General features: G+C 43.5%; 2 protein-coding genes across 2 annotated transcripts; one reads left to right on the forward strand and one right to left on the reverse strand.

The window, feature by feature from the left end:
• The first annotated feature begins 1,130 nt into the window (after nt 1-1,130).
• LOC136455989 (bidirectional sugar transporter SWEET17-like) lies at nt 1,131-7,703 on the forward strand. Its single transcript, XM_066455738.1, has 6 exons — nt 1,131-1,475; nt 1,589-1,625; nt 1,741-1,954; nt 2,347-2,511; nt 7,106-7,225; nt 7,327-7,703. The coding sequence occupies exons 1-6, from the start codon at nt 1,442-1,444 to the stop codon at nt 7,477-7,479; spliced, it is 723 nt and encodes a 240-aa protein (XP_066311835.1). The 5' UTR covers nt 1,131-1,441; the 3' UTR covers nt 7,480-7,703.
• Nucleotides 7,704-9,154: 1,451 nt separating this feature from the next.
• On the reverse strand, nt 9,155-10,111 carry LOC136460550 (uncharacterized). Its single transcript, XM_066460205.1, has 2 exons — nt 9,743-10,111; nt 9,155-9,705 (listed from the first exon to the last, which is right to left on the reverse strand). Exons 1-2 carry the CDS (start codon nt 10,092-10,094, stop codon nt 9,293-9,295), a joined length of 765 nt encoding a protein of 254 aa, XP_066316302.1. The 5' UTR covers nt 10,095-10,111; the 3' UTR covers nt 9,155-9,292.
• Nucleotides 10,112-26,948: the final 16,837 nt, after the last annotated feature.

Raw genomic sequence — 26,948 nt, forward strand, 5'->3', positions numbered from 1 at the left:
GCCGTGTTCCTTCCTCTCTATTTACTTTGAGCATTTACTTTGAGCAATTCAATTCATATCTTTACATTCTTAGAATTGCCATGTTAGAGTAGGATTGGAACTTAGGTTGCAAGTCTTTTGTGCGGTAGAACAATTAGGAACACTTTTTAGGCACAAGGGGTTAATTGGGCTAACCATAGGATTTAATTATTGCAAAGAAATTTAGAATTAGCCCAATTCACCCTCCCTCTTGGGCATCTTGATCCTTTCAGTAACAAGCCAAATGCACCCTCTAGTAATTACTTCCAACAGTAGTAAATTTAGGCTAATAGACAGTTCATATATCCTTTAATTTAAGTTAAATTGAAAACTCTCTCTTAAGATAAAAAATCGTCCATTGATGCCTCCAAAGAGGTGTTATCTTAACAAAGGATAGTTTAGCCAAGAGGAACTAGACTGGTAGACAAAAGTTTAATTTTTGTAATTGCATTGAAACAATTAAGCATGCTTTTTTATTGTTGCCATGCTAAAACTATTTGGAATATTATTCATGTAGCTACTGGATTAACCCCACCTACATGTACTACTCACATGCATTGAGAGGGAGGATAAAAAACTGATTTTATGGGCCTGCTGCTATTATTTAGGAAATTTGATGTACTCATAATAATATTGTTTTTGAGAAAAACAAAATATTTTTTATGCATGCTATAGGATTATATTGGTTGCGATTCTAGACACTACTACAACATGAAGATAAAGGGGAGAAGTTTTGATTGGCAAGCAAAGCGATGGAGGTTATCGCTTTTATATGTGTTTGCCTAGAATAGATGGCAAAGTAATTATAGACTTTGCATATGATATTCTCCTATTTGAGTGCTCTCTCTCTCTCTCTCTCTCTCTCTCTCTACTTCTATCAACAAATAAACTGAAAATATCGCAAGATTTGGCTATGCGGCCACAGAGGCCGAAAATTTCCTATTTTCTAAAAAAAAATATACCCTTGAATTTACACCTCAGCTTCTCTTTAGTTAACTACTTGACAAAGACAACTGTAAAGGTCAGTGGCCTGGTAGCTTACATACAGAGTATAATTATATATATACGTTCTTTATTTACAAAATATCTTCATGTGTTATACGAGGCGGGGCCTGAGTCGTTCGGATGTTCATGCCACTGCTCTGCATCAGATCATGGGTGAACGTGTACCTGTAAGAAGGGCAGGCTCGATCGGCCTAGCTATAATTGCACTGCACTGCACGGCCGGCCTGTCTATCTATTGCTTGAAATATGCTTCAGCGGCCCTGGTCCTCTCTCCAGCTCAAGGGCAGCAGAGAAAACAGCTGAGCTGACTCTGGATCTCATCCATATCTTACGTCCTGTTTGGATATCTACCGTTTTGCTTCTCTTTGAGCCTGTGGCCTCCTCCCTGTCTCCCTGCTATCATTCAGCAAGAGCTTCCATGGATTCCACCCTCTTCATCATCGGCGTTATAGGTAAGCATGTGTACATATATGGAGGATTATAACTAATTGCTTTGTTAGTATTATAACTGCTTTGTTATTAGTCTTCATTCATCCAGCTGCTTTAACTATTTTCTCCTTTGTAGGCAACATCATCTCAGTTCTAGTCTTCATATCTCCTATGTAAGTGTGTCTTGATATATACATAGTTTTCCTGTCGTCGTCGTTGCTAGCTGCCTGCAAATTAAAAGCTTTCTTTGCCAACACCACGGCCGGGCACCACACCATGCATACACAGCAAGACGTTCTGGAGGATCGTGCGGAGCGGGTCGACGGAGGAGTTCGAGCCGGCGCCGTACGTGTTCACGCTGCTCAACGCGCTGCTGTGGCTCTACTACGGCGTCACCAAGCCTGACGGCCTCCTCGTTGCCACCGTCAATGGCTTTGGGGCGGTCATGGAGGCCATCTACGTCGTCCTCTTCATCGTCTACGCCGCCAATCATGCCACAAGGGTATGTGAGGGGCGATCATCATACAACAGCTAGCATGCATTTCTCTCTCGCTTCTCTGGCCGTGTACTCAATTCATAATTGTTTCTTCAAGCAGTTCAGTCTCATATGCTACCATACATACCATATGTTTGGTTTTAACCCTTTCTAGATGAGGCATGGTGCATGAGTTCATCCTATGAATTCTGGTAAAATCACCTCGCTTCTTATGCTTATACTAGTTATTAGCTAATGAGGCATGAGGTACGGTAGTGGAGGATCACACAACTTCGTTCCACCAAATCAAACAAAAAGTGAGAACTTCATTGATTTATTAAACCAAACACACCCTAATTAAGAAAAGCGTGCATCTTATTACTAGTTATAGTTGCTTTATTGCAGTTATAATTATGCAGGTTAAGACCACGAAGCTGGCAGCAGCGTTGGACATCGGTGGCTTTGGAGTTGTGTTCGCGGCCACCACATTCGCCATCAATGAGTTAGACTTGAGAATCATGGTGATAGGAATGATATGTGCCTGCCTCAATGTGCTCATGTACGGGTCACCCCTTGCTGCCATGGTAAGTTTTTTACACATATTTATATACTAATTAATTAATCCTCTTTTCTTCTTCCCATTTAATGATGCTTTATTTGTTTGCCGTACGTGGATTTTGAGATGCACCTTTTTCTTTCATATTCTCTTTATAGTTAAGACTGTGTACGTCCATGAAACATCACGATCTTTTACAATCATGACAGTTAAATTTAATTTGTGACCAGCTAAATTTCACATATATAGTAGCAAACTACTAATGGACCAGCAAAGGTTATGGAAGATGACATTGAGCAATGAAATTATTTGTCATGTAATGGTAAATAAATATATAAGTGACTCGATCGATGATCTAATATTATATTTTCTAATATTCATGCCACTTGCCCCACAGACAAATTAATATAAATAAATATAGTTTAAGTTTGGAGATATATAATTGAGAATAAAGCTCCTCAAGATATTTTCCATCTGGCAATCCATTTGTGTCCACAATTATCGACAATAAAATGATTGATGTTTATGATGAACAGACAGCTTGTGGGCAATTATTTTTTGCTGTGTCCATTTCATGATTATTTATTAAATAAGCACAAAGTCCAAACAAATATTAAAAAGACATGTGCCCCCAAGAAATTAGGGATAGTGACATATTCTGGAAATAGTTCATTTTGTTTTTCTGAGGAGAATCATGTATCAGGGATATTGTACAATAATAAATATTTTTTAGTATGTAGATCCTCAATCTGCCCCTGTTTTTCTCTATTTTTTAGCTGACCCTCGAGCCACTTCCACAGTTTCACTTGCAGGAAGAGTATAATATAAATATATACGTGGTAGATAAACTGTACGTAAAATTCATATAATAATATTAATATATATTATATACCTCAATGAATCATCATTTCTAAAGCTTTTTTAGGTACGACAAAATGTAAATTTACATTTCGGTACGTGTAGCTAAGAGCCGCCCCAACGCAAAATAATAAGAGTATTAGCCTCAGACAAAAGTTGTATGACATCTAGACTTTAGCAACAACAAAAGCAGTCATCTCTAGAACGCAAGCCGCAAATCCTGACCTTGTAGGGTCCATACTCCACAGCATACTTCACATTTTTAATAGTATATGAGACGTGGTCCCCGAGCAGATTAACGTCATGTTGGAGCTGCTCTTCTCTGCAACGCACGTTTGAGTAGGTGCCTCCGTCTTTTGTCGGACCGAACCACCGCAGCCTCTGCAGGCGTATCTGGTCCTGAATTTTTTATATTTTAGCTTTTTTTTTTAAGTTTCTCATAAATAGACCCGCGACAGAAAGAATTTCGAAAATAGATCCTTAACTCGGCGTCATTGGTGCTGGCACCGAACTAACACGTCTCAGCGCCACCGTCTCTGGCGCCGAGCTCCTGGGCACGGTAGATGACATGGCACTGAGCTCGGCGCCGATCACTCTGGCGCCGAGCCTTTAATACCTATGGCCCGCGTCTCTCTTCCTCTCTTCCTCTCCCTCTCTCGCCCTAGGATAGCCGAGCTCCGCGCCGCCCGCGCCCTTCCTCCACCAGCCGCCCTCGCCCGCGCCGGTCCACGCCACGCCAGTCCTCTACTACAACCCTATTGTCATGGCTAGGCTCACCTGCGTTGCTTTGACCTGCCTGTCGCTTGTAGTAAGAGGCCTCCGCTTCATCTACGGCCGTTGCGACCTGAGTGAAGAACCCGTCGTAATCCTTCTCCGCCTGTAAGCCCGCCTCTGCTCGACCGATGAGCTCGCTCAGTCTGCAAGTGTCTTCCTCTGCCTGCTCCGCCTGCAACCCCGCCCTCTGCTAGAGCGATGAGCTCGCTCAGTCTGCCAGTATCGTCCTCAGCCTCCTGCGCCTGCAAGCCCGCCTCTGCTAGAGCAATGAGCTCACTGAGTCTGCCAGTGTCGTCCTCATCCTCGTCCCCCTCATCAACACAATCGGTGATTGAACGGTGCGACTAACTCGCGATCTATGCTCATCTAACTTCTTCTCCTCATACCTTGCATGAGCCAGCTCTACGGCATGTTCCTCGCTGCAACCAATCCCTTCATGTATAAAATACAATAAATTAGCAACACGATTATATTATATTTAAAATCATACAACGAAAACATGCAACCAATCCCTTCATTTAAAATGCAATAAGCTCCGAAGGGACTAGGCCATTGTTGGATTTAACACTACATTTGCATATGACAGGAGGTGCTTTATAAATTACCCTTTCTTTCTTCTTTTCCTTAACCTTTCGCGGTTCTTCCGGCCATTGGTTCTTAGGACCATACAACCACTCGTTGAAAGACACTTTGCCATTGAAAACACCTAAATAAGGAGATATTAGTACATGAACACATATAGCTCAACATTTCAACATATACACACTTACTTTATGCTTGTTTGGACACATAAACTCCAACGTATTATCAGGATTTATCACAGCTCGATGTCCACAATCGCACAGAGGAGGTTCCTCAAGTCGTCTAACTACGGCTAGGTGCTTCTCCTTAGCCGTAATTGGTGGAGGGTTAGCGGGGGTGGAACCCACCGCTTGAAGTACTCACATGGATGTCTCCCTCTAAACCAATCATCGAAAAGGAGGTACCTAGGATTAAACTTGTCTGCACCGTCGATCCACGGAAAGAAAAAACACCTCCCATGGTTCTACATAACGAGATTCCAACATAATATTAGTAGCATACTTACACAAATAAAGAAAAAGGATAGTAAAAATAATTTCTTATATTAAAATGACTGCATGTGTAGAAGCAACGCGCCGCTGTGTCCGGATGTTTCGATTGAAAAACATGGGCCGGGAAACCACAGTCACAGTTAGGGACAGGGAGGTCGGGAGGGACGGGAGCATCTTTGCTAGACGCGTCGGGGTATAATTCTCGAGGACGACCCCGTTTTCGTCAAAACTACTCCTGAAACATTTCTTGCATCTAACAAAACAGATGTAATTTAACAAACATAAATCAAAACTTCACAAATAAATGTCAATGAGAACCATAACTACAATACAACCAATTTCGTTCTAAGAACCCAAAGCAGTTAACATTAAACCATAAACCTAGGGTTTCCCATTTGATGCACAACAATGAATCCTTAACATAACTACATGCGCCTAGGTTTGCTAGCTTTTTTATGCCTTGGCATCATCCTACGGTTGTATAATACATATATTGATTGATACAATGAAACCCTAAGTGATGACGATTATTATATTCAAAAATCCGACTAATACATACCGAATTGATGCGAAAAAATTAGGAGGGGAGCGAGGATATCTTGCTCTCGAAGATCTACAGATCAAATCAAAGTTTCCAAGGTCCAATATGCCGATTCGTGAGGTAGGGTGAAGTGGGGAGAGAAAAAATCTGAAAGAGAGGAGAAAGAAGAGGAAGAACGCTCGGGCAGGAAGGTTGGCCGGGGTTAAATGACAGTGAGCTCGGCGCCAGAGTGACTGGCGCCGAGATCACTGCCATGTCATCTACCGTGTCCAGAAGCTCGGCGCCAGAGACGCTGGCGCCGAGACGTGTTAGCTCGGCGCCAGCACCAATGACGCTGAGCTAAGGATCTATTTTCTGAATTCTTTCCGTCAGAAGTTTATTTGTGAGAAACTTAAAAAAAAACGAAATGTAAAAAATTCGGTCTCTGGCCTCCTGCGAGGCTATATGGATGTTTGAGCAGCACTCCTGCGTGCGTCGAAGAGACCTAAATGTGGGGCACATGCACGCCTGCATCGTAACGACCAAATCGAATTGGTCCCTGCCTTTACAATTTGTTACTAGAATGATATGAAACAATTTCCACAAATATAGATTGACATCCAAATTCTGATACAAGAAATTAATGATGGTCTACAAGCAGTTAATAAATAAAATAAAAAAGAAAAATGTTTATATTTTAATTTGAAATGTAAAGAGAACGTTACTTCCGGTTCGATCCAGATTAAAACTTATAACAGTCTTCATATATACAGGCATCGTAAATCATTCTAAACTGCGCTTTCGTGAGAGATAAGCAAGATTAGTCAACTTGCACTTGCACTTTCTTGTACGGTATCTATTTCTTGCAAAATCAAGTTTGCCGTAAGATTATTTTACCGTTTTCTTTCTTTTTTTAAGATTGTTAGCTGGTTGGTTATTGGTTCTCTTGGCAGTTAACAGGGTACAGTGTTGCACTGAATTAAATAATCATCATACGAGGAACACGCGCGTTATATATCTACGTACTGTTCTCTATTTTCATTATACATCACTTTTTTTACAAGAGAGAAGAGGAACACGCGTTCTCTATACGAGTGGACATGACAGTAACAGTATCTGGCGAAATACAGAGGGCGTCGCGACATGCCATCATGTTCATGGCAGTCCCGACCCGCTATTTGTGTCCTCCCTGTTCTTGTGGGCCTCGTCGGATGGGTAATAGATCGATGTGTGATTAGAATAACCAGCATCTCATTTTACCGTCTTACCCAGTTTCCTTAGGTCGTCGTCTCATTTTCAGCAACACAAGACTACTCAGCAAAGTAATTAATAAGGTTTATTCAACAAAATGTACTTATTATTTGTATGAATGAATGTGCATGGTGGCGTGCGTACAGAAAACGGTGATCACCACCAAGAGCGTGGAGTTCATGCCGTTCTTCCTATCCTTCTTCCTCTTCCTCAACGGAGGCATCTGGGCAACGTATGCGGTGCTTGACCGAGACATCTTCCTTGGGGTAATAATTTAAGCAGCCTTTGTTAGAGAGACTACTCATCACTAACCATCTGGTAGATTTATTTCCGACACTGACTGTTTCTCTGTTGGAACGGAATGCAGATCCCCAATGGGATAGGCTTCGTCCTTGGCACCATCCAGCTGATCATCTACGCGATCTACATGAACAGCAAGGCCTCCCAGAGCAGCAAAGAAACAGCAGCGTCGCCTCTTCTGGCCTCCAACCATCAGGGAGAAGCATCTAGCCATGTCTGATGATGAGCATCATGTGCGCTGGTGTATAGTAGCAGTCTGCTGTGTCAAAAGCAGTCCAACTTCCAAAGCCTACGGTGTACACCTACCAGAGATTACCAATTTTTATTATTTGAGAATGTAAAGTTTGTTTCTTTGATGATTTTTTTTCTTTTGTATAAGCTTCGAAGATGCCCACGTCGACCCAGTTACATTTTAGACTGTTATTAGCAGCATAATTTTGCCAGAGAAAAGGCGTGGTGAAAATTTCAGAGAAGGGCGGCAGCTCCGTAGGGTTTCCCTGCCCAGGTGCGGCGGCTGTTGGTGGCCTGGGCAAGCTGGACCACGCAGTGGTGGGCTGCGTGGAGCGGGCGGGGCCGCGGGGGAGAAACGTGGCCGCGAGATGGGCGTCTCATCCTCCTCCTCCTCCTTTTTCTTCTTATTCTTCTTCACCATCGTGGGATATCATAACAATTCCGGTTATTTAAAAACTGAGCATGCACATGGAATCCACATCACCCCGAACATGCAATGCCTTATGAAGAATATCATAACATGCATTTCACTCGAAAGAAACGGAGATTGCACCACGATGGTAGCAAACACGCAATTAACCAGGAAGCACGAACATTCGACGACGATGAACAATTCTTTAGTCACTACTACATAAATGAGATCTAGTCCCGGTTGGGAACTAGCAATTCGGGACTAAAGACTAAAGATCCTCTCAGTTTAAAAAAAAAATAATGCCTCCCACCGCTGCGTCCCGTGTGAGATTCGAACCCAAGACCTCATGCATAGCTAAATACCCCACCTACACAACACATCTAACAATGAATGTGATGCTTTCCTTTTGAACTAACCCATCCGGGTTACCAACCGGGACTAAAGGATCCTTTAGTCCGGGTTGGTGTTACCAACCGGGACTAAAGGGTCTACCTTTAGTCTGGGTTGGTATTACAAACCGGGACTAAAGGTTGGAGGACTTTTAGTCCCGGTTTAGCCATTGGGCAGGGACCTTTAGTCTTGGTTGGAGACACCAACCGGAACTAAAGGCCTCTCTAATCCCGGAGGCAAAAAATGCCGAGGCTAATACTAAATTAGGACATCGTTCTAAAGTCTGGTCTCTAGTAGTGAGTGGTCATGAACGAAAGCTAAAAAAAAGAGAGAGTCAGCAAAATCCTAATCTACATAGCTAGTATGCTTATGATGAGCTTGTAAGGGCCGGTTCATAGTTTTCTTTAGTTTTTCTTTTCTTTTCGGAATGTCCATCCAACAAGGCGTGTATGGAAAAGCAGATTTTATATATGCGTGTTGCCCAGCGATTTGATGATATTACTTGGGGCACATGTTGCCCAAATCTTGGACCTTTGAGCTGTTTAGATCATAGGCAAATCCTCTACTCAAAGAGCTATTGAGGAATACAGTCTCCTTGAACGGATGAAATCCAAGTAAAGTAACATACGAGTGCTGTGTGAGTTGAGATTGATCCACATGTTCTTCGGCGCCATTGTTATCTTCGTGCCAGTAAGCGTGACGGTTAATATCCTCAAAGGTCCAGCCTCCATCAGCTTCTTGATGGCCTTGTTCGGCTGACCTGGAACCCGGCTTGATTCGTTTATTTTTTTTATTCGGAACAGTATTTTTCTCTTACAAATTTCCAGCGTAAACAGTGTTTTCAGCCATGAACAGTGTTTTTTTTTTCCCCCCGTGTGTCAGCCGAACAAGGCCAAAAGTCCGGACTTGCCAGCACGCGCGCAAGGTTGTTTTCATAATTCAGCACCCACTCCATGTGGCCAGAAGAAGATTCTCGAATGATCCACACCCGAAGTCGGAACTAAAGATCAAGTATTGCACAATAGACCCCGTTCTCTGACTTCCCCAGATAAGCTTGGCGAGGTCCGTCACCCAGATTACTTGTCACTGCAGGTGGTTTAATGACTTGGTACTTATTGTCCGTCACTGATACTTTGCATAAGAAATCATTCGGGCAATGTATGTAAAGTGCCTCACGCCAATATACACTGTAGCGCTTCCTGCTTGTGTACCGTGCTTGTTGTATGACCGCGGTAGTTCCTGCAGGATCTCCTTCCCTAACAAATGACCTCTTCTCCCAGCACCCTGTTCTTGATGAGAAGACATGTGTCTCACACAACAATGGCGGCCACTCGGACTCCGCCGTTGCGCGGTCGAGCTCTGCGCATGGGTGAACAACAGGCGTCAAGAACACCTCGTAGTAGGGAGAGATGGCTGGATCAAACACGAGGTATGGTTCTTCATAGATAACGTCGTCCTCTGTCGTACCCATGCGCATGCGCGGAGGTGGTTGCCGGGGCGTCCACGGGGATGTTCGGACGTAGCAGGTAGCCAAGATTGCCGGAGACTGCTGCCGCAGCACAGCCTGGCCCACGGTAGGAGAGGAATTCGGCGTGCCCCAGCATGTTGAAACCGATCATTATGCCACCAAACGAGAGGGGGAGGAGGTCCGCGCGCAGTAGCTTGTGAACGTCGACGATGGCACGCCAGGCCTTGCAGACGCAGCGGGACACGCGGAGGCTGCGAGGCGGCAGGCGGCGGAGCACATCCGCGAGCAGGTCCTCGGGCAGCATCTCCAGGTGGCTCTTCCACTGCCGCTTCATGATCGGCTCGATTTGGTCCAGGAACCAGGCGACGATATGATCGATTCTAGCCGTATGTTTTTTTTTGGGTGGGGTGGGGGTGGGGTTGTGGTTACCTCCTCCATCAGGCGGACGGGTTAGCTGCTTAATTTAAAGGCGAAAGGATGGGCCATTGTCTGACTCGGGATTTGGTTCAGGTTAGGTAGGATCGACAGACCGCTAGCCGTGGATTGCTTCTCCCCGAAACGGGTTCGAGGCAAATAAGAGCTATGTCTTCGAGGACGTCCGGACGTGGCATCCATCCGGATGCGCTTTTCTCACACCCACCCCACGCCTATCCCCGCTCCAGAGGCAACGTTCGTCAGAACGGAGCTTCCTACGTCTGCGCCCGACGCATGCAGCATGGAGGCCACGTCCCATCCTGTCCAATGCACGGCGCCCACGCTCATCTCACTCAGGGCCTGTTTGTTTTTCTTTCACCAAATTTTAGTCCCTGTCCAGATATTTGGACACAAGCATAGAGTATTAAATATAGATTAAAAAATAATTAATTACACATATTATGACTAATTTGTGAGACTAATTTTTTAAACCTAATTAGTCCATGATTTGATAATGTGGTGCTACAGTAAATATGTGCTAATGATGTGTTAATTAGGCTTAATAAATTCGTCTCGTAAATTAGTCTCCATCTGTGTAATTAGTTTTATAATTAACTCATATTTAGTCCTCCTAATTAGCATCCGAACGTCCGATGTGACATGGACTAAAATTTAGTCCGTGGAACCAAACACCCCCTCAACATCCCGGCCGATCCACCGTGGCATCCCGTCCCCGCATGCTCTCGTGTTCGTGGCCTCCATCTTCGTCACATCATGGAGCCACAGCAGCTGGACCCACTAAGGGCTTAGGTTTTCTCCACACCTATATCCAGATCTACTTTTGCAACACTCAGATGAAACAATTGCAACGTACGTCTGAAACAAATGAAACATTTGGATCATACAATTGCAACATAGCCATTTGCAACATATACAACATCTAGATAAAACACTTGCAACATACGTCTGGAAACAGATGAAACACTTAAAACATACGTGTATAGCCATAACAACATATGCAACATCCAGACAAAAAAACTTACAACATGTCTAAAGCATCTGAAACATTTGAAACATACGCTTGAAACATGCGTCTATATCCATATCAATGTATGCAAACATCCAGATAAAATATTTGAACACGTATGTCTGAAACACTTGAAATATAGGCTTGCAACATGTCTGATATTTGGATTTCTTAATATACCTCCAATTATATGCACATCAATGTTGAGTTATTAGTCAATGTTTATTTCCTTGAATTTGTTACTTTACATCTGCAGCTCAGTTCAGTGAAATCAGGTCACCATGATGGTCCGTCCACACATGCCTCAGCCGTCACTACCACCAGAAATACCAGATTATATCGTCGTATATTCAACAATTTATACCACTGGTCTCAGTGACTCAGAGCAAGTGGAAAACAAAATCATTGAGGCCGCGGCTCTGCGTAAATAAAAATGTTGTAGCCTGGAGCATAGCCTCTTCCTCACTGACAGAGGAAAACAGATGAGTGGGCTGGGACGCTAGGTTAGCTTTGGGCCGGGCTGGAAAAGAGGCCGATTGCAAGATTCCAGCCCATGAAAAATAATTAAGTTTAAATATTAGTAATGTCTTTTCCTCAAAAAATGAGTCATGTCCTTTTGGCGGCGTAAATGGTTAATTTTACGTGATTATAAGAAAATCCAGTGTTCAAGTTTAGGTTCGAAGATAGAGATAAAACATTTAAGTCAAAAAAAAAAACTCGACCCGTGGGGTAAGACAGCCTCGTGTATTATGCTTAAGAAGAAAACCGTCTCAAGTAGGTCGAGAAAATCCCTGAACCTCTGTCTTACCCATATACAACGGCACCACAACTCTTGTGAGACTAGACTGGCCTTAGACCTGTGCTTTGACGTGGGACAGACGATATGATTTTTTAACGCGCAGATAAACTACGCCTTCTCCGGTCAATAAATCCATCCCCGAGAGGGTTCGAACTCTGACCGGCGCTATGCAAAGCGAAGTCAATTATTTCAGGTTATTTGCTTGGCCTAAACGGCTCTTATTTAGAAACTGACAGGACATTCTTTAACTGCTTTTACTAGAACGTACTCCGTATGACTTACTGTAGGATGTTACAGTATTTCCAACGGTATTTAGAAAAGCTCCTGAAAGCTTTGGTTTTGGAAACTTTTTCAAAAACCAAGTACAAAAAACACACCCCACTAGTAGTTTTTTTTTCACGACGGTAGTTTATTTTTATTGCTCAGTAAAAAAAATGTACATGTCGTCGTCTTCGTGGATACTAAGCCGCCACAACTCGCTATCGTGGCTGGCCATGCACAACATCCTAGCTCACATTCAAAACCTTTATTATATTTTCTGTTCTACCTTCTACTATTCTCATATCTGAAAATAGTGGTCGCAATTCCGATGAGCATCCCAGACGAGCCATGGCTAGACATCTCTATCACCATAACTCACACCAGAACCTCCAAAACATTATCTTCATTGGCTTCTGCATATCCTAATAGTCTTAGATCTGAAAATAGTAGCAATAGATCCGATTGTGTATACTTCTAGACGATAGCAGGGGCAGCGGCCAGGGATGGCTGTAGTGCCAAGGGAAAAAAAATGCCGCCGAAGGCACCAACACGATCGATAGGGAGTTTCGGTCGTCCATGTATCTTTACACGTTGGTGGCCCCGGTTTTTCTAAAGGAGCTAGATTGAGAGTAAGGATAAGGAATTGTTAGAGTGCTTGTTTTTTCCACATTGCCAAAAAAACACAAGGTTGGGAGCGAGTTTTTTTTTAACAAACTACTGGAGATACTTTTACATTAAATAATATAGACTTTTACTTTGCACTCAGAAATATATAACTTTTATTTTGGTCATTGATTCATCCGACATAGTGGTAGTAACATTATTCATAAATTTCATAGACCCTTCTTATAATTTATGAAACTATAAGAGAGATATGTAAATTTTGTGAACAATGTTACTACAACTTCATTGGATGATGAAGAAGAAATGATCAAATTAAAAGTTGTAGATTTTAATGAGTTCTACAACTTTTATGTTCGTAACTTTTTCAGCTGAAATCATTTAATGTTTCAAAATAACGTTTGAAGCTGTCATTTTTTGAAATTCAAAATTCAAAGAGATAAAACGTCATCACATGAAAAGATGGACAAAACAATAGTTGTAACAAGACAATAAATTGATAGAACTTGATTTTAGAAAATTTTAGAAAAAAAATCATCAAGTTTCGAGTTAGTACGAGGGAGAAAGACTAGTTACAAGTTTTAGCCAGAGATTAAAAAGAGAAATCAGAGTTCTTCGATAATTTCAAAATTAAATTTTAAACAGCATTTTCAAGCACTAAATGATTTCAAATGAAAAGGTTGTAAACAACAAAGTTTCATAACTTTTCAAGATCTACAATTTTTATTTTGGTCATTTCTCCATCCGATGTCGTTTGAAAAAAAAATCAAATTTTAGTGCTTAATTTTTACTATTCGACGTCTATTTGTCCCTACAAATACGATTTGTAGGGCGGCTAGATATAGAGCCCACACCTGCAGCCCCTACGAATAGATTTGTAGGGGCAGCTCGTTTGGTCACCATTTGTAGGGGCCGCTCAATATAGAGCCGTCCCTAAAAAAATGGGGCGTTGGTACAAATCCTTTTTTAGTAGTGTTAATGTATACGATAATGCTACGGCATGGGCGTCCATCAAGTGACCCGTGTCCGGACATGACTCCCACACCTGTATACCTCCTCCCCATTCTTACCCCTTCCGCGCTTCTCATCCCCTGCCATAGCACACCAACGCTTGGCGTCCTCCCCCACCGATAGATCCCAACACCTGTAGATCCAGCGGCCCTCTCCCCCACCCCGGCGAGATGCATGGAGCAGGAGCGAGATTGATGGAGGTAGCGCGACGGTGTTGCAGGGGAGTAGGCGGCTCCCCTTTACCCCAGCGCGGCGCCCTCGCCACCCCCGGTGCTCTCTCACCCCAGCGACCGAGCTCCCCCCACCCCATGGGCAGCCATGACGCTCCTTGCCCCCATCCCCCACCGTCGCCGCCGAGCCAAGCCTGGTACTAGTGGCGGTGGTGCTCGTGGGCCACCGCTCACTACTGGCTTTGACCTCAACGCTTGGAATCGATCAGCCCAGGCTACCCCTCCCCTATGTTGGAAATGTATGTATCAAGTGTTTCAGTCATTTCAAAGGTATATCGTTGTAACACCCTAGTGTTAAACATTGCATTTGGCACTTGCATTTCATGATCACAAGCATCATCCAAGCATTCATGGGAATTTCATCTTATTCTTTACATATTATCACATGTGATGTTGATTGTATGCATGCATATGCTTGTGATCATGTGTGACCACTGTAAGAGATTTTTGTGAGGTCACAAAAACACCTTAGACATGTCTAGAATGGTAAATGGAATAATGTTTATATTCATGACATGGGCCAATTTTGCTTCTAAGTCCTAGTTTACTCTAAACTTCTATTTTCATGTTACTACTTTGATCAAAGTTGAACTATAGCATAGAGTGTTTGCATAGTAGTGCACCCTTAATACAAGTGGCAGTTCTTGACATGGGTAACAAACTTTATTTAAGGGTCATGAGCTAATTTAGTGCCTAGCATGGTCAAATAGAGCCCACAAGTACCAATGAAATGCTGTTTTCAAACTTAGAATTTTTTTCCAAGTCTAAACCTAATTTCAGTTTCCATGTGCTCTACTTTGGAGCCCTGTAGTTTGAAAACCATGGCGAATTAGACAAAACTCATTTAAGCAATCTTGTTGTACTCATGTAGCTCTGCACTTTGTATTACTGAAGTTTTCACAAATTCACCATAGATTAGGAGATAGAGGAGAGGGATGAAAGTGGTTTCAGTCGACTGAATCGGCTTCACCGATTCAAATCGGCCAGCCTCGGTGGCCGACTACGCGCAGGCCGTGGCCGTGGCCTGGTGGCCGTGTGGCAGAACCGCTTGAAATAGCACACTTACGGAGGCGCTCGTCTTCCACTAGATACTAAGCACCCCGAAAGCAAGCTACAGCGACGGTATCCGTCGGGCACACCACCAGGGAGAACCCGAAAGATCCACATTTTTCCCAAGGATCCAATAATGAGAACGAGTTACAATACAGGTCCATTTCATACATCAGAGTTTCTTAAAAATTACATTATTACATTACCAAATATCAGAGTGCGGAATGATAAACAACGAAATTTAAAATAAACATCTATTGATAAGAACGAGGATCCGTCTGAGCCCACCAGAAGAATCCTCCACACAAAGGTACTTCTCATGCATCACCTTCAACAGGGTTAAATAAACCCTGAGTACGCAATGTACTCGCAAGACTTATTCGACTAGTGGGAATAATTTCCTAACTCCAAGAAATATGATAAGCTTCATGGTTTGCTAGTTTTGTTTTAGAAAAAAGCAATACTAATAGTGAGTCCTTATTTATGTTTTGATTATCAGTCATATTAAGTTATTATCTATCCAATCTATATAAGCACCTGTTCTATTTTCAAGCAAGAGTTGAGCAATCAGTTCTATTTCTTCTTTTAACTTTTAGTTCTTACTATGATGCTAGAGATAAGACTAGTCGTACCGACTCGACAGCGATTCATGAACCAATGTGCCTAGCTGGGTGCTCCAAAAACACACGCCCTGCTTGTACTCCAGGGACAAGCATGACTAACCCATCACCCTCCTGTCCTGGGTGTCCTGGTCCCCATCCAAACTTGGACTCCAAGCCCCCACTCCTGAGTCCTGGACTCAGTGCGGTGCAAGGACCTCCACCATCTCCTCCTCCAATCAGTCGGTCTGAAAAGAGCCGGATCCACGACAAGAGAGCAACAAGTCTTCCCTGCGCCTATACCCAAGTATGCGCTTGGGACAATAGATCTGTGACTTGCCTCATGTCCATTGCAATGATCGGTCGTTAATTGACACAGAGAGGAAAAAAGTGTAACCGAGCTATGCCCTGTTGGCCGTAGTAATACAATGAACCTACTGTAAAAAAAATTTTAGGGCTAGCACTTCTACCAATGCATCACAAAAATTCATTCTCTAAATAACCATAATAATAATGCATATTTCAAAATAATAAAGTAACCCTAAAGGTATCACTGAACTATACGAACTAATTACACTAACAGATAGATCATGAATTTAGGAATCTAACAAAATTTATTTCACAATAAATAAATAAATTCAAATGAGCTCTGGAGGTGAAGAAATGATATTATTGGAGGAGGCTAATCATGCTATTGGACTTGTTGACCAGCACATGACTGTGAGTCTTTGGTCCTTAACGTGATGAAGGGGGTACTGGTTCATTTATGCAGGTCAAGAAATTAACGGAGGAGAAGAATGAGGGGATTTTTGCAGGCTGGCGACCTCGGCCGATTGTAGCTCGGGGAGGGAGGTCAATGGAGCGTAGCTTTCTCGAGCAAGATAGAGAAACTTAATTTGGGGAGGAAGAAGGTGAGCGGCGAAGCGGGATGGTTCGGCGGCTTGGCGTGTCCTTTTATAGGCAGGAGAAACGAAGGCGCGACAACGACGCGTCGTAAGGTGAGTGGCTAACTAGCTTGCTTAAAGGTAATAAAGCGCTGCTGTGCACGACGTGCTGCTTGAATGAATAGTGGTTTCTGTGGTGAACAATGTTTTCTATGGTGGACAGTGTTTTCTACGGTGAACATTGTTTTCTTTGTGCTACACTGATTCTTTGTTGCTGCAGTGTTGCCGCGTGGAAAGGTGTCTGAGCTGCATTTGCAAAGCAACTGAGTAGCGAGCAAGCAGCGTGCGCAGCGGGCAGAGCTTGTGATTGAGATTAATGTGTAGCATGTGCGATGCTGCTGCCGGCCGGTCATGTCCTACCAACTTGACTTGCTTGACATGACAAAGTAAAAGCACTATGTCTTGCCAAAGAATGTACTGAAGCCTGCTTCGTGGGCTTGCGAGTGTGTCGAGTGCGTGCATGGGAAATTAAGGAGGAGAAGAATAATAAGAGCTGGAGTTGGATCAGGATGAATGAAAGTGATTTGGGCTACGGGAGAATACTTGGACAAGGAATAAATTAGAGCTCAATTTGAGAATTAGTGCAACAAAATTTAATTTCTTATTTTACCACATGCAATAATACATAAACATGATGCTCATGACATGGTTTTAGCAAAAATTATACAATGTAACACTAAGGGTGTTACAAATCTACCCCCCTAAAACAAAATCTCGACCCAAGATTTCATATGCCTGGTGTGAGAAAGAGATAGGAATTACATTTCGACACAGCAACTAACTATCAGAACCAAAAAGGAGGTGGGGGTAATGCTTCAATAGGTAACTCTCTTGTTACCATGTGGCCTCGTCCTCTGAGTGGTTTTGCCATTGCACTTTGTAGAACTTTGCCACACTATTCCTCGTCACTCTTTCTTTCTCATCTAGGATTTTTATAGGGTGCTCAACGTAAGTCAAATCTGGTTGGAGGGGAAGCCCTTCAACTTCTACAGCTTCATCCGATACCTGCAAACATCTCTTCAAATGCGACACATGAAACACCTTGTGTACCGCAGATAAAATCTTAGGAAGCTAGAGACAATAAGCAACGGGGCCACATTGCCTCAAAATTTTGTAAGGACCCATGTATCAGGGAGCTAGCTTGCCATGGATACCAAACCGATGTACTCCTCTCATAGGAGATACCTTGAGGTACACATAATCCCCAACTTTAAACTCTAAAGGCCTTCTTTGCTTGTCTACATAGGCTTTTTGTCGGCTCTGAGCTGCCTTCAAATGACGCTGGATAAGGACAACTTGCTCTCGAGCCTCCTTGATGAATTTTGGCCCAAAGTATCCACGGTCTCCCACTTCAACCCAATTAAATGGTGTCTGGTATTTCTTCCCATACAGAGCTTCAAATGGTGCCATGCGAATGCTCTCTTGGTAGCTATTATTGTAAGAAAATTCAGCTAACTTCAGCGATCCATCCCACTTCTCAGGAAAAGAAATGGCACAAGCTCTCAACATGTCTTCAAGCACTTGGTTCACCCTTTCGGTTTGGCCAGCAGTCTAGGGGCGATAGGTTGAACTATGGAGGAGACTAGTTCCAAGACACTCCTAGAGTTGCTCCCAGAAGCGAGAGACAAAAACTGATCCCCTATCAGAGATGATAGTGAGGGGAACTCCATGTAGAGTCACAATCCAGTCCAAGTACAACTCGGCATACTGTCTAGCAAAATATTTAGAATTCACTAGGAGGAAATGAGCTGACTTGGTGAGGCAATCCATAATGACCCAAATAGAGTCATAGCCCTTGTATGTGTGGGGTAAACCCACCACAAAGTCTATGAAAATATCTTCCCATTTCCATACAGGAATGGACAAGGGCTGCAAATATCTAGGAGTACGCATATGATCTGCCTTAACTCTACCACAAGTGTCGCACTCCGCGACTGCTAGGTGATGTCCTGCTTCATGTTGGACCACCAGTACATGTGGCATAGATCATGATACATCTTGTTGCTGCCAGGATGAATAGATGGCTTTGAATGATGGGCTTCATTCAAAATCTTCCTTTTCTATTCCTCATTGGATGGGACCACCAGTCTATCCTTGTATCTCACTACTCTATGCTCATCAACACTAAAGTGAGGGCCACGCCCCTCGGCCATCAACTTTCTGATGTGGAGAATTTCTTCAAGGTCTTGCTTTTGCTCTAGAATAATCTGCTCAAGCAACTCTAAGGTCAAGGCAATATGAGCCAGCACTTCTGCATGGTTGAGAGACAAGGTTGTTTCCTCAACCTGGCGTGACTTTCGGCTCAAAGCATCCGCCACTACATTGGCCTTTCTTGGGTGATAATGGACTTCCAAGTTGTAATCCTTTATCAATTCTAACCATCTCCTTTACCTCATATTCAGCTCAGACTGAGTGAAAATATACTTGAGGCTCTTATGATCTATAAAAATATGCACTTTGTTGCCCAACAGATAGTGCCTCCAAATCTTCAGAGCATGGACCACAGCAGCCAGCTCTAAGTCATGGGTGGGGTAATTCACCTCGTGCTTTTTCAGTTGGCGCGAAGCATAAGCTATCACACGCCCATCTTGCATAAGCACACACCCCAACCCCATCTTTGAGGCATCACAATATACATCAAAGGGTCGGTCAATATCCGGTTGGGCTAACACAGGGGCAGTGGTCAGAAATGTCTTTAGAGCTTGGAAGGCTTCTTCACAGGATGGGCTCTAATCAAACTTAGCTTCTTTTTGGAGCAGCTTGGTCATTGGCTAGGCTATCTTGGAGAAATCTAGAATGAAACGTCGATAGTACCCCACGAGACCAAGGAACTAACGAATCTGGTGCACAGATCTAGGAGACTTCCAATCCAACACATCTTGCACCTTGCTGGGATCTACTAAAATGCCGTCGGGTGTCAACACATGCCCCAAAAACTACACTTGATCTAACCAAAATTCACACTTGCTGAATTTAGCATAAAGCTTTTGTTCCCTTAGTCAAGACAGTACTATCCGAAGGTGTTGGGCATGTTCTTCATCATTCTTGGAATAAATTAGTATATCATCAATGAATACTACCACAAACTTGTCCAGCTCTAGTATAAAGATTGAATTCATCAGGTACATGAAGAAGGCAGGAGCATTGGTGAGACCAAAAGACATCACTAGGTACTCATACAACCCATACCTAGTAGAAAAAGTTGTCTTTGGTATATCATGTGGTCTAATCTTGATCTGATGATAGCCTGATCGGAGGTCAATCTTCAAGAACACCTTGGCACCAGCTAGTTGATCGAACAAAGTATCTATGCGTGGCAATGGATACTTGTTCTTAACTGTTACCACATTAAGAGGGCAGTAATCCACACACATCCATAGAGTACCATCCTTCTTCTTCACAAAAATGGCTGGGCAACCCCATGGTGAAGAACTAGGACGAATGAAACCTTTTTTCATTAACTCTTCTAGCTGCTTCTTCATCTCAACCAATTCCCTTAGAGCCATGCGGTACGGGCATTGGGAGATAGGAGCAGTATCAGGCTCTAGCTCAATGGAGAATTCCACCTTTCTATCGGGTGGCAACCTAGGAAGATCTTCTAGAAAGACATCTGGGAACTCACATACCATAGGGATGGGCTAAGATCAGGAGAGGCTTCAGCATGGGTAGCAACAGGAAAGACTGGATCTGAGGGTATAAGCAGAGACGTCCTATCCTCAGAAGAAGGAAGCCATAACTCGACACTTCTCCGTTTCAAATCCAAGACTATCCCATACATCCGCAACCAGTTCATTCCAAGAATAGCATCAATGCCTTGCCTAGGCATTACCATGAACTATAGGCAGTAAGTGTGGGTGGCTAATACCAAACTTACTATGTCTGTTCGGGTACTAATGAACATTTGTGAACCCACAATATGGATTCTATAGGCATATTGTATAGCCATAAGTGGTAAGTTATGCCAAACTACAAATCCCATGCTCATAAAGGAATGTGATGCACCAGAATCGAACAACACATAGGCTGGATGAGAATCAATGGTAAATATACCAGCCATCATTGGTTCCTACTGCAATATCTGCTCAGCATTCATGAAATTCACCTGTCCAGACTGACTGGGCACCTTCCTCTTGATCACGGTCCGTTTGACTAGCCTGGAGTTCATCGATGGTTGAGTAGACTGAGCTGGCTGGTTCTAGGGACACTCCCGGGCATAGTGGCCATGTTTGCCGCATTGAAGCAAGCACCAGGCTTGTTTCCAAATCCCTGGTGAGGTGGGACCTGCTGTCCCTAAGGCTACTAAGGCTGCACCTACTGAGTGGGTGCACGGTACTATGTGGAAGAAGTCTAAGAAGTCTGCTAGGGCTACCAAAATGAAGGCCCGCCTGATGATTGATAGGGCCCCCATCGGACAACCTGTACCTTCTGAGTATGAGGGTGGCTAGAAGACCCCATAGCCACCCGCTTCCTCTTCCACTCTGCCTAGGAATCCTGCTGCAAGCCCTCCATGACGATGGCAACATTCATCAGTGCCTCGAAGGTCTAATAGTTCACCGTGTACAGCTTCTCCTGAAGGATATAAGAGAGGCCACGAAAGAAGTGATCCTTCTTCTTCTCATTAGTGTCCACATGAATGCCAACATACTAGGACAAGTGATTGAACTTATTAACATAATCCATCACTGTCATACTCCCCTGATGTAGCTTTAGGAACTCAGTCAACTTCTGGTTGATGACACCAGCTGGAATATAGAACTCTCTGAATGCTATGGTGAACTCCTGCCAGGTTGCCAATTGATCTGGCTACTACATGGCATGGAAAGTATCCCACCATGCACTTGCAGACCCCAATAGTTGCTGCAAAGTGCACTTTCTTCTCGTCGGCCACATTGAGCAACAGAAACTTCTACTCCAGAATGCGAAGCTAGTGCTCCGCATCTAGGGGCTCATCTATTGGTGTGAAAGTGGGTAGGTGGGTTTGAGGAAATACTGGTAAGAGGAGGGTCCCTCAGGATGATGAACACCACCCCCGTTCCCACCATTGCCCCCATGGCCTCCTCGGGCGAAGCCCATGATAGCTTGTGCCATGATTTCCATGGCATGGGCTGACTCTCGATGAGCAGCCAATAGCTCCGCCATCATCTCTGAGTGAGTCATCAGAGGCAGTGGTGCTGGAGGAGGAGGAGCTAGAAGTGGAGCCCCATGGCTCTCCCTGTTGTGCTCATGGGCCTTTCCACTCTCACCTTGGCCCTTGCAAAGACCGTGAGCCACCCCGACACTGGTGCTCCTACATCTAGACCTTAGATTCATTTGTAAGAGATAGGAACCATCCATTTAGAACAACCTTCTCGATCAGAAGCAAGGGATTAGGGAGATGACAGCACATCTAATTAAAGCATTCTTTTAATTAAGCCTATCACTTTACTAATCCAATTATACATGTTGGGGGAAATTTTAGTTTAAGCAAAATGCTATTATCATGATGCATGTATTGTCCTATATGTTCACTCAAGCCAGAAGATAGCGGCATTCATAAAATTTTCGGCACATTGCACACTTACTTTTCGTATACTAAGCGATTCTTACGCAACGTAAGTCAGTGTACCTGTAGAAAACTGATTAGATAAAACCAGTGCTGCTATCCTAGATATACCATATTGCTAGGGCTTATACTTATTTAACTAACTTAATCGCATCCTAGTTTTCACAAAACTTTTGTTGGTCAAATTTTTAGGTTTTGAAAAAGTGTGATGAAACTCGTAACCATTATTGGCTCTGGTACCAACTGTGACAGAACCACCCAAAATAGCACACTTACGGAGGCGCTTGTCTTCCACCAGACACTAAGCACCCCGAAAGCAAGCTATAGGGGCGGTATCCGTCGAGCACACCACCAGGGAGAACTCGAAAGATCCACATTTTTCCGAAGGATCCAATAATGAGAACGAGTTACAATACAGGTCCATTTCATACATCAGAGTTTCTTAAAAATTACATTATTACATTACCAAATATCAGAGTGTGGAATGATAAATAGTGGAATTTAAAATAAACATCTATCGATAAGAACAAGGATCTGTCTGAGCCCACCAGAAGAATCCTCCACACAAAGGTACTTCTCATGCATCACCTGCAACAGGGGTAAATAAACCTTGAGTACACAATGTACTTACAAGACTTATCCAACTCCAAAGAATATGATAAGCTTCATGGTTTACTGGTTTTCTTTTAGCAAAAAGCAATACTAATAGTGAGTCCTTGTTATGTTATGATTATCAGCCGTATTAAGTTATTATCTATCCAGTCTATATAAGCACTTGTTCTATTTTCAAGCAAGAGTTGAGCAATCAGTTCTATTTCTTCTTCTTTCAACTTTCAATTCTTACTATGATGCTAGAGGTAAGACAAGTCGTACCGACTCGGCGGTGATTCATGAACCAATGTGCCCAGCTGGGTGCCTCGAAAACACATGCTCACTTGTACCCCAGGCACAAGCAAGACTAACCTATCACCCTCGTGTCCTGGGTGTCTAGGTCCCCGTCCAAACTTGGACTCCAAGCCCCCACTCCTGAGTCTCAGACTCAGTGTGGTGCAAGGACCTCCACCATCTCTGCCTCTAATCAGTCAGTCCGGAAAGAGTCAGATCCTCGACAAGAGAGCAACAAGTCTTCCCTGCTACCCAAGTATGCGCTCGGGACAATAGATCTATGACTTGCCTCACGTCCATTTCAACGGCCGGTCCTTAATTGACACAGACAGGGAAAAAGTGTAATCGAGCTATGCCTTGTTGGCTATAGGACACAACCCTTTACACCCACCAGAACCCAACCATATCCCTACCCGATCACCATTTTCCTTTTCACCATTTTATCATGAGTGATCATATTTTATCACCTACTTGCGAGTAATGGCAGGTTACTCACGCTACCGATATCCTGAGCATAGCAGCTACTCAACCTATACTAGTAGGACTCATGGGTGGATATATTTATGCATGTAGTTTCCATAAAATGCCTATAACTTAAATGCACATCATATATATATAGCGATAAAAAATAGGGGTTATGCACCGGGGCTTGCCTTGGGCAGGCGGGGTGTCAACAAAGTCAGCAACTAATGGCTTTGGGACTCCCTCCTGCATGAGAACCTCGTCCTTGTACTCCTTGATCACCTCCTTGTACTCCTGCTCGCCCGCAGTCACGAACTCTACCGACTCGTTATCTACATGCATGAAATGATGATGCAACGCTTAGTAATACGGCAACAACAACTCTTAAAATAAGAATACATCTACCAAGCTGCTAAGCTAACTCTAATGACTAATACGCAAAGTGACCTATTATTCCCACTAAACAGGTATGAAACATTTCATGTATTATCTTAGTAACTAAAGGCCTCCTTATTGTTAATATCAATTTACTATATATATGATAAAACAAGGTGCACTAGCTACCATATTTATCAACCTATTCTAAGGCTACAAAAATTACAGTGAGCACATAATAATACAATGAACCTACTGAAAAAAAAATTTAGGGCTAGCACTTCTACCAATGCATCACAAAAATTCATTCTCTATATAACCATAATAGTAATATGTATTTTGAAATAATAAAGTAACCCTAAAGGTATCACTGAACTATACAAACTAATTACACTAACAGATAGATCATGAATTTAGGAATCTAACAAAATTTATTTCATAATAAAGAAATAAATTCAAATGAGCTCTAGAGGTGAAGAAATGATATTATTAAAGGAGGCTAATCATTCTATTGGACTTGTTGACCAGCACATGACTGTGAGTCTTTGGTCCTTAACGTGATGAAGGGGGTGCTGGTTCATTTATGCATGTCAAGGAATTAACGAAGGACAAGGAGGGGATTTTTGTAGGCTGGCGACCTCGGTCGACTGCAGCTCGGGGAGGGAGGTCAACGGAGCGCAGCTTTCTCGAGCAAGACAAAGAAACTTGATTTGGGGAGGAAGAAGGTGAGCGACGAAGCAGGATGGCTCGGCGGCTCGGCGTGTCCTTTTATAGGCAGGAGAAATGAAGGTGTGACAGCAACACGTCGTAAGGTTAGTGGCTAACTAGCTTGCTTAAAGGTAATAAAACACTGCTTGTGCACGACGTGCTGCTCGGATAAATGGTGTTTTCTGTGGTGAACAGTGTTTTTGCGATGAACAGTGTTTTCTATGGTGGGCATTTTCCCTGCTATAGTGATTCTTCATTGCTGTAGTGCTGCTGCGTGGAAAGGTGTCTGAGCTGTGTTTGCGAAGCAACTGAGCAGTGAGCAAGCGGCGTGCGCAGTGGGCAGAGCTTGTGATTGAGATTAATGTGCAGCGTGTGTGATGCTGCTATCGGTCGATCATGTGCTGCCAACTTGACTTGCTTGACATGACAAAGTAAAAGCACTGCGTCTTGCCAAAGAATGTACTGAAGCATGCTTCGCGGGCTTGCGAGTGCTGAGTGCGTGCATGGGAAATTAAGGAGGAGAAGAATAATAAGAGCTACAGTTGGATCAGGATGAATGGAAGTGATTTGGGCTATGGGAGAATACTTGGACAGGGAATAAATTAGAGCTCAATTTAAGAATTAGTGCAACAAAATTTAATTTCTTATTTTACCACATGCAATAATACATAAACATGATGCTCATGACATGGTTTTAGCAAAAACTATACAATGTAACACTAAGGGTGTTACATGCCGTATGCCAGCATTGGGCCCGCCTGTTAGACTGAAGGGGAGTGAAGAGGGAGGCGATGCTGCTGCTCCCTCCCATTCTCACTCTATCACCCTCGCTCTACCTCTCTCACGCTCACTGAAGCGAAGCGGAGCACCACCGCATCGCCACCACACCTCCGTTGTGCTCGCATGCCATCCACATAGCACCGCCACCCAATCCACCTCACATATAGCTTCACCACCAGCTCCTCTACCTCCCTGACCCGCCATTTTCACCGTTTGGTCAAAGGTAAAGCGACATTTCACATCGCCATCGCCACCATGGCCATGGAGCACCACCAAGCTCCTAGCTCGCCTGTGGCCAGCTATCACCGTTGCTCCTCCGACCTTCCCTTTCCTCGATTACTCATCACCGTAGGGTCTAGATGCTGAGGCCATCACCCATTTAACTGCTACCACCGCCGCCGTGTGGAAATGAGGAAGCGCTCGCCCCGGCCGACCCTAGCTAGACCCCATCGTTCCCCTTCTAGCATGTGTTTCCACAATGCTAGGAACCCTAGCACCATCCTCAAAGATAGAGGCTCATCACCGACCACCATCTCGTCGGAACGGTGACCTCACTGTCGCCATGCCGCCATGCACATGGCCAGAGAACACCACCGCTTCACCATGCCCTAGACCTAACCCTAGAGCTCCGCTAGGACTCCCTAATGCTATAGCATCACTCACCTAGCCGTGTCATTGCCAGAGATGATGATCCCATGTCGAGCACCTCTGTCGTGCCACCATTGTCTCTACCGAGGTAGCTCTAGCAAACCGCTGAGCCAACCAAGGGCACCAATCGACACAGGATGTCGAGTAGGTCATGATGGTGAAAATGCTACCACCGGCGAGCTCGCCATCACCGAGCTCTAGCTGGTCAGCGCCGTCCTCTGCTCCTATCTCGCTGATGCGTGGGCCCGTTGACCCGCGGGGCCCAGCTGTCAGTTAGGGTTTTGAATTTTTCTTTCTTTATTTTTTCTAGATTTTGTTGCGAGCTTCAAAAATTCATAACTGGAGCTAGGAATGTCCAAATTGAGTGAACCTAAATTTTTTGGGTTCATCATGAAGTGTACTATTTGATAAAAATATGAAACCTACTGTTTGGAATATTTTTCTAGCAGAAATTAAATTGAGCTAGTTAAGTGCTTTTAAAATAGTTTCTATCTTGTAAAGTGCATATCTTGAGCTAGGGAAGTGCAAAAAATTGTGATTCCAATTTTGCTGGTCTTGTGTTGGCATTCTCTAGCTCGGAAAAATACTAAACCTATAGTAGGCATACTTGGAATATGGTCTTCCTATTTAATCTTAAATAATTGCTAGTTTCAAGTGAAAATGAATGGGGTAAAAATACATAACTTATAATCATGCAAATTTTTATAAAGTGTTCTTATGCTAGGATGACAGTAATAAAAATATGAAATATGTTGTTTGGCACTTTTCACTAGGTTAAACTATTTTTGCTAAAATAAGCCTATGCAACTTGTCATTTTTGTGGAGGTTGCTA

The sequence above is a fragment of the Miscanthus floridulus genome, chromosome 6, assembly GCF_019320115.1.
Source record: "Miscanthus floridulus cultivar M001 chromosome 6, ASM1932011v1, whole genome shotgun sequence".
NCBI lineage: Eukaryota > Viridiplantae > Streptophyta > Magnoliopsida > Poales > Poaceae > Miscanthus > Miscanthus floridulus.

Coding starts and splice junctions, on each gene's coding strand:
- LOC136460550 (XM_066460205.1), bottom strand. CDS start 10,094: ATGAAGCGGCAGTGGAAGAGCCACCTGGAGATGCTGCCCGAGGACCTG. Junction 9,706..9,742: donor TGGGTACGACAGAGGACGAC/GTTATCTATGAA, acceptor TGTTTGATCCAG/CCATCTCTCCCTACTACGAG.
- LOC136455989 (XM_066455738.1), top strand. CDS start 1,442: ATGGATTCCACCCTCTTCATCATCGGCGTTATAG. Junction 1,476..1,588: donor CTTCATCATCGGCGTTATAG/GTAAGCATGTGT, acceptor TCTCCTTTGTAG/GCAACATCATCTCAGTTCTA. Junction 1,626..1,740: donor CTAGTCTTCATATCTCCTAT/GTAAGTGTGTCT, acceptor ATGCATACACAG/CAAGACGTTCTGGAGGATCG.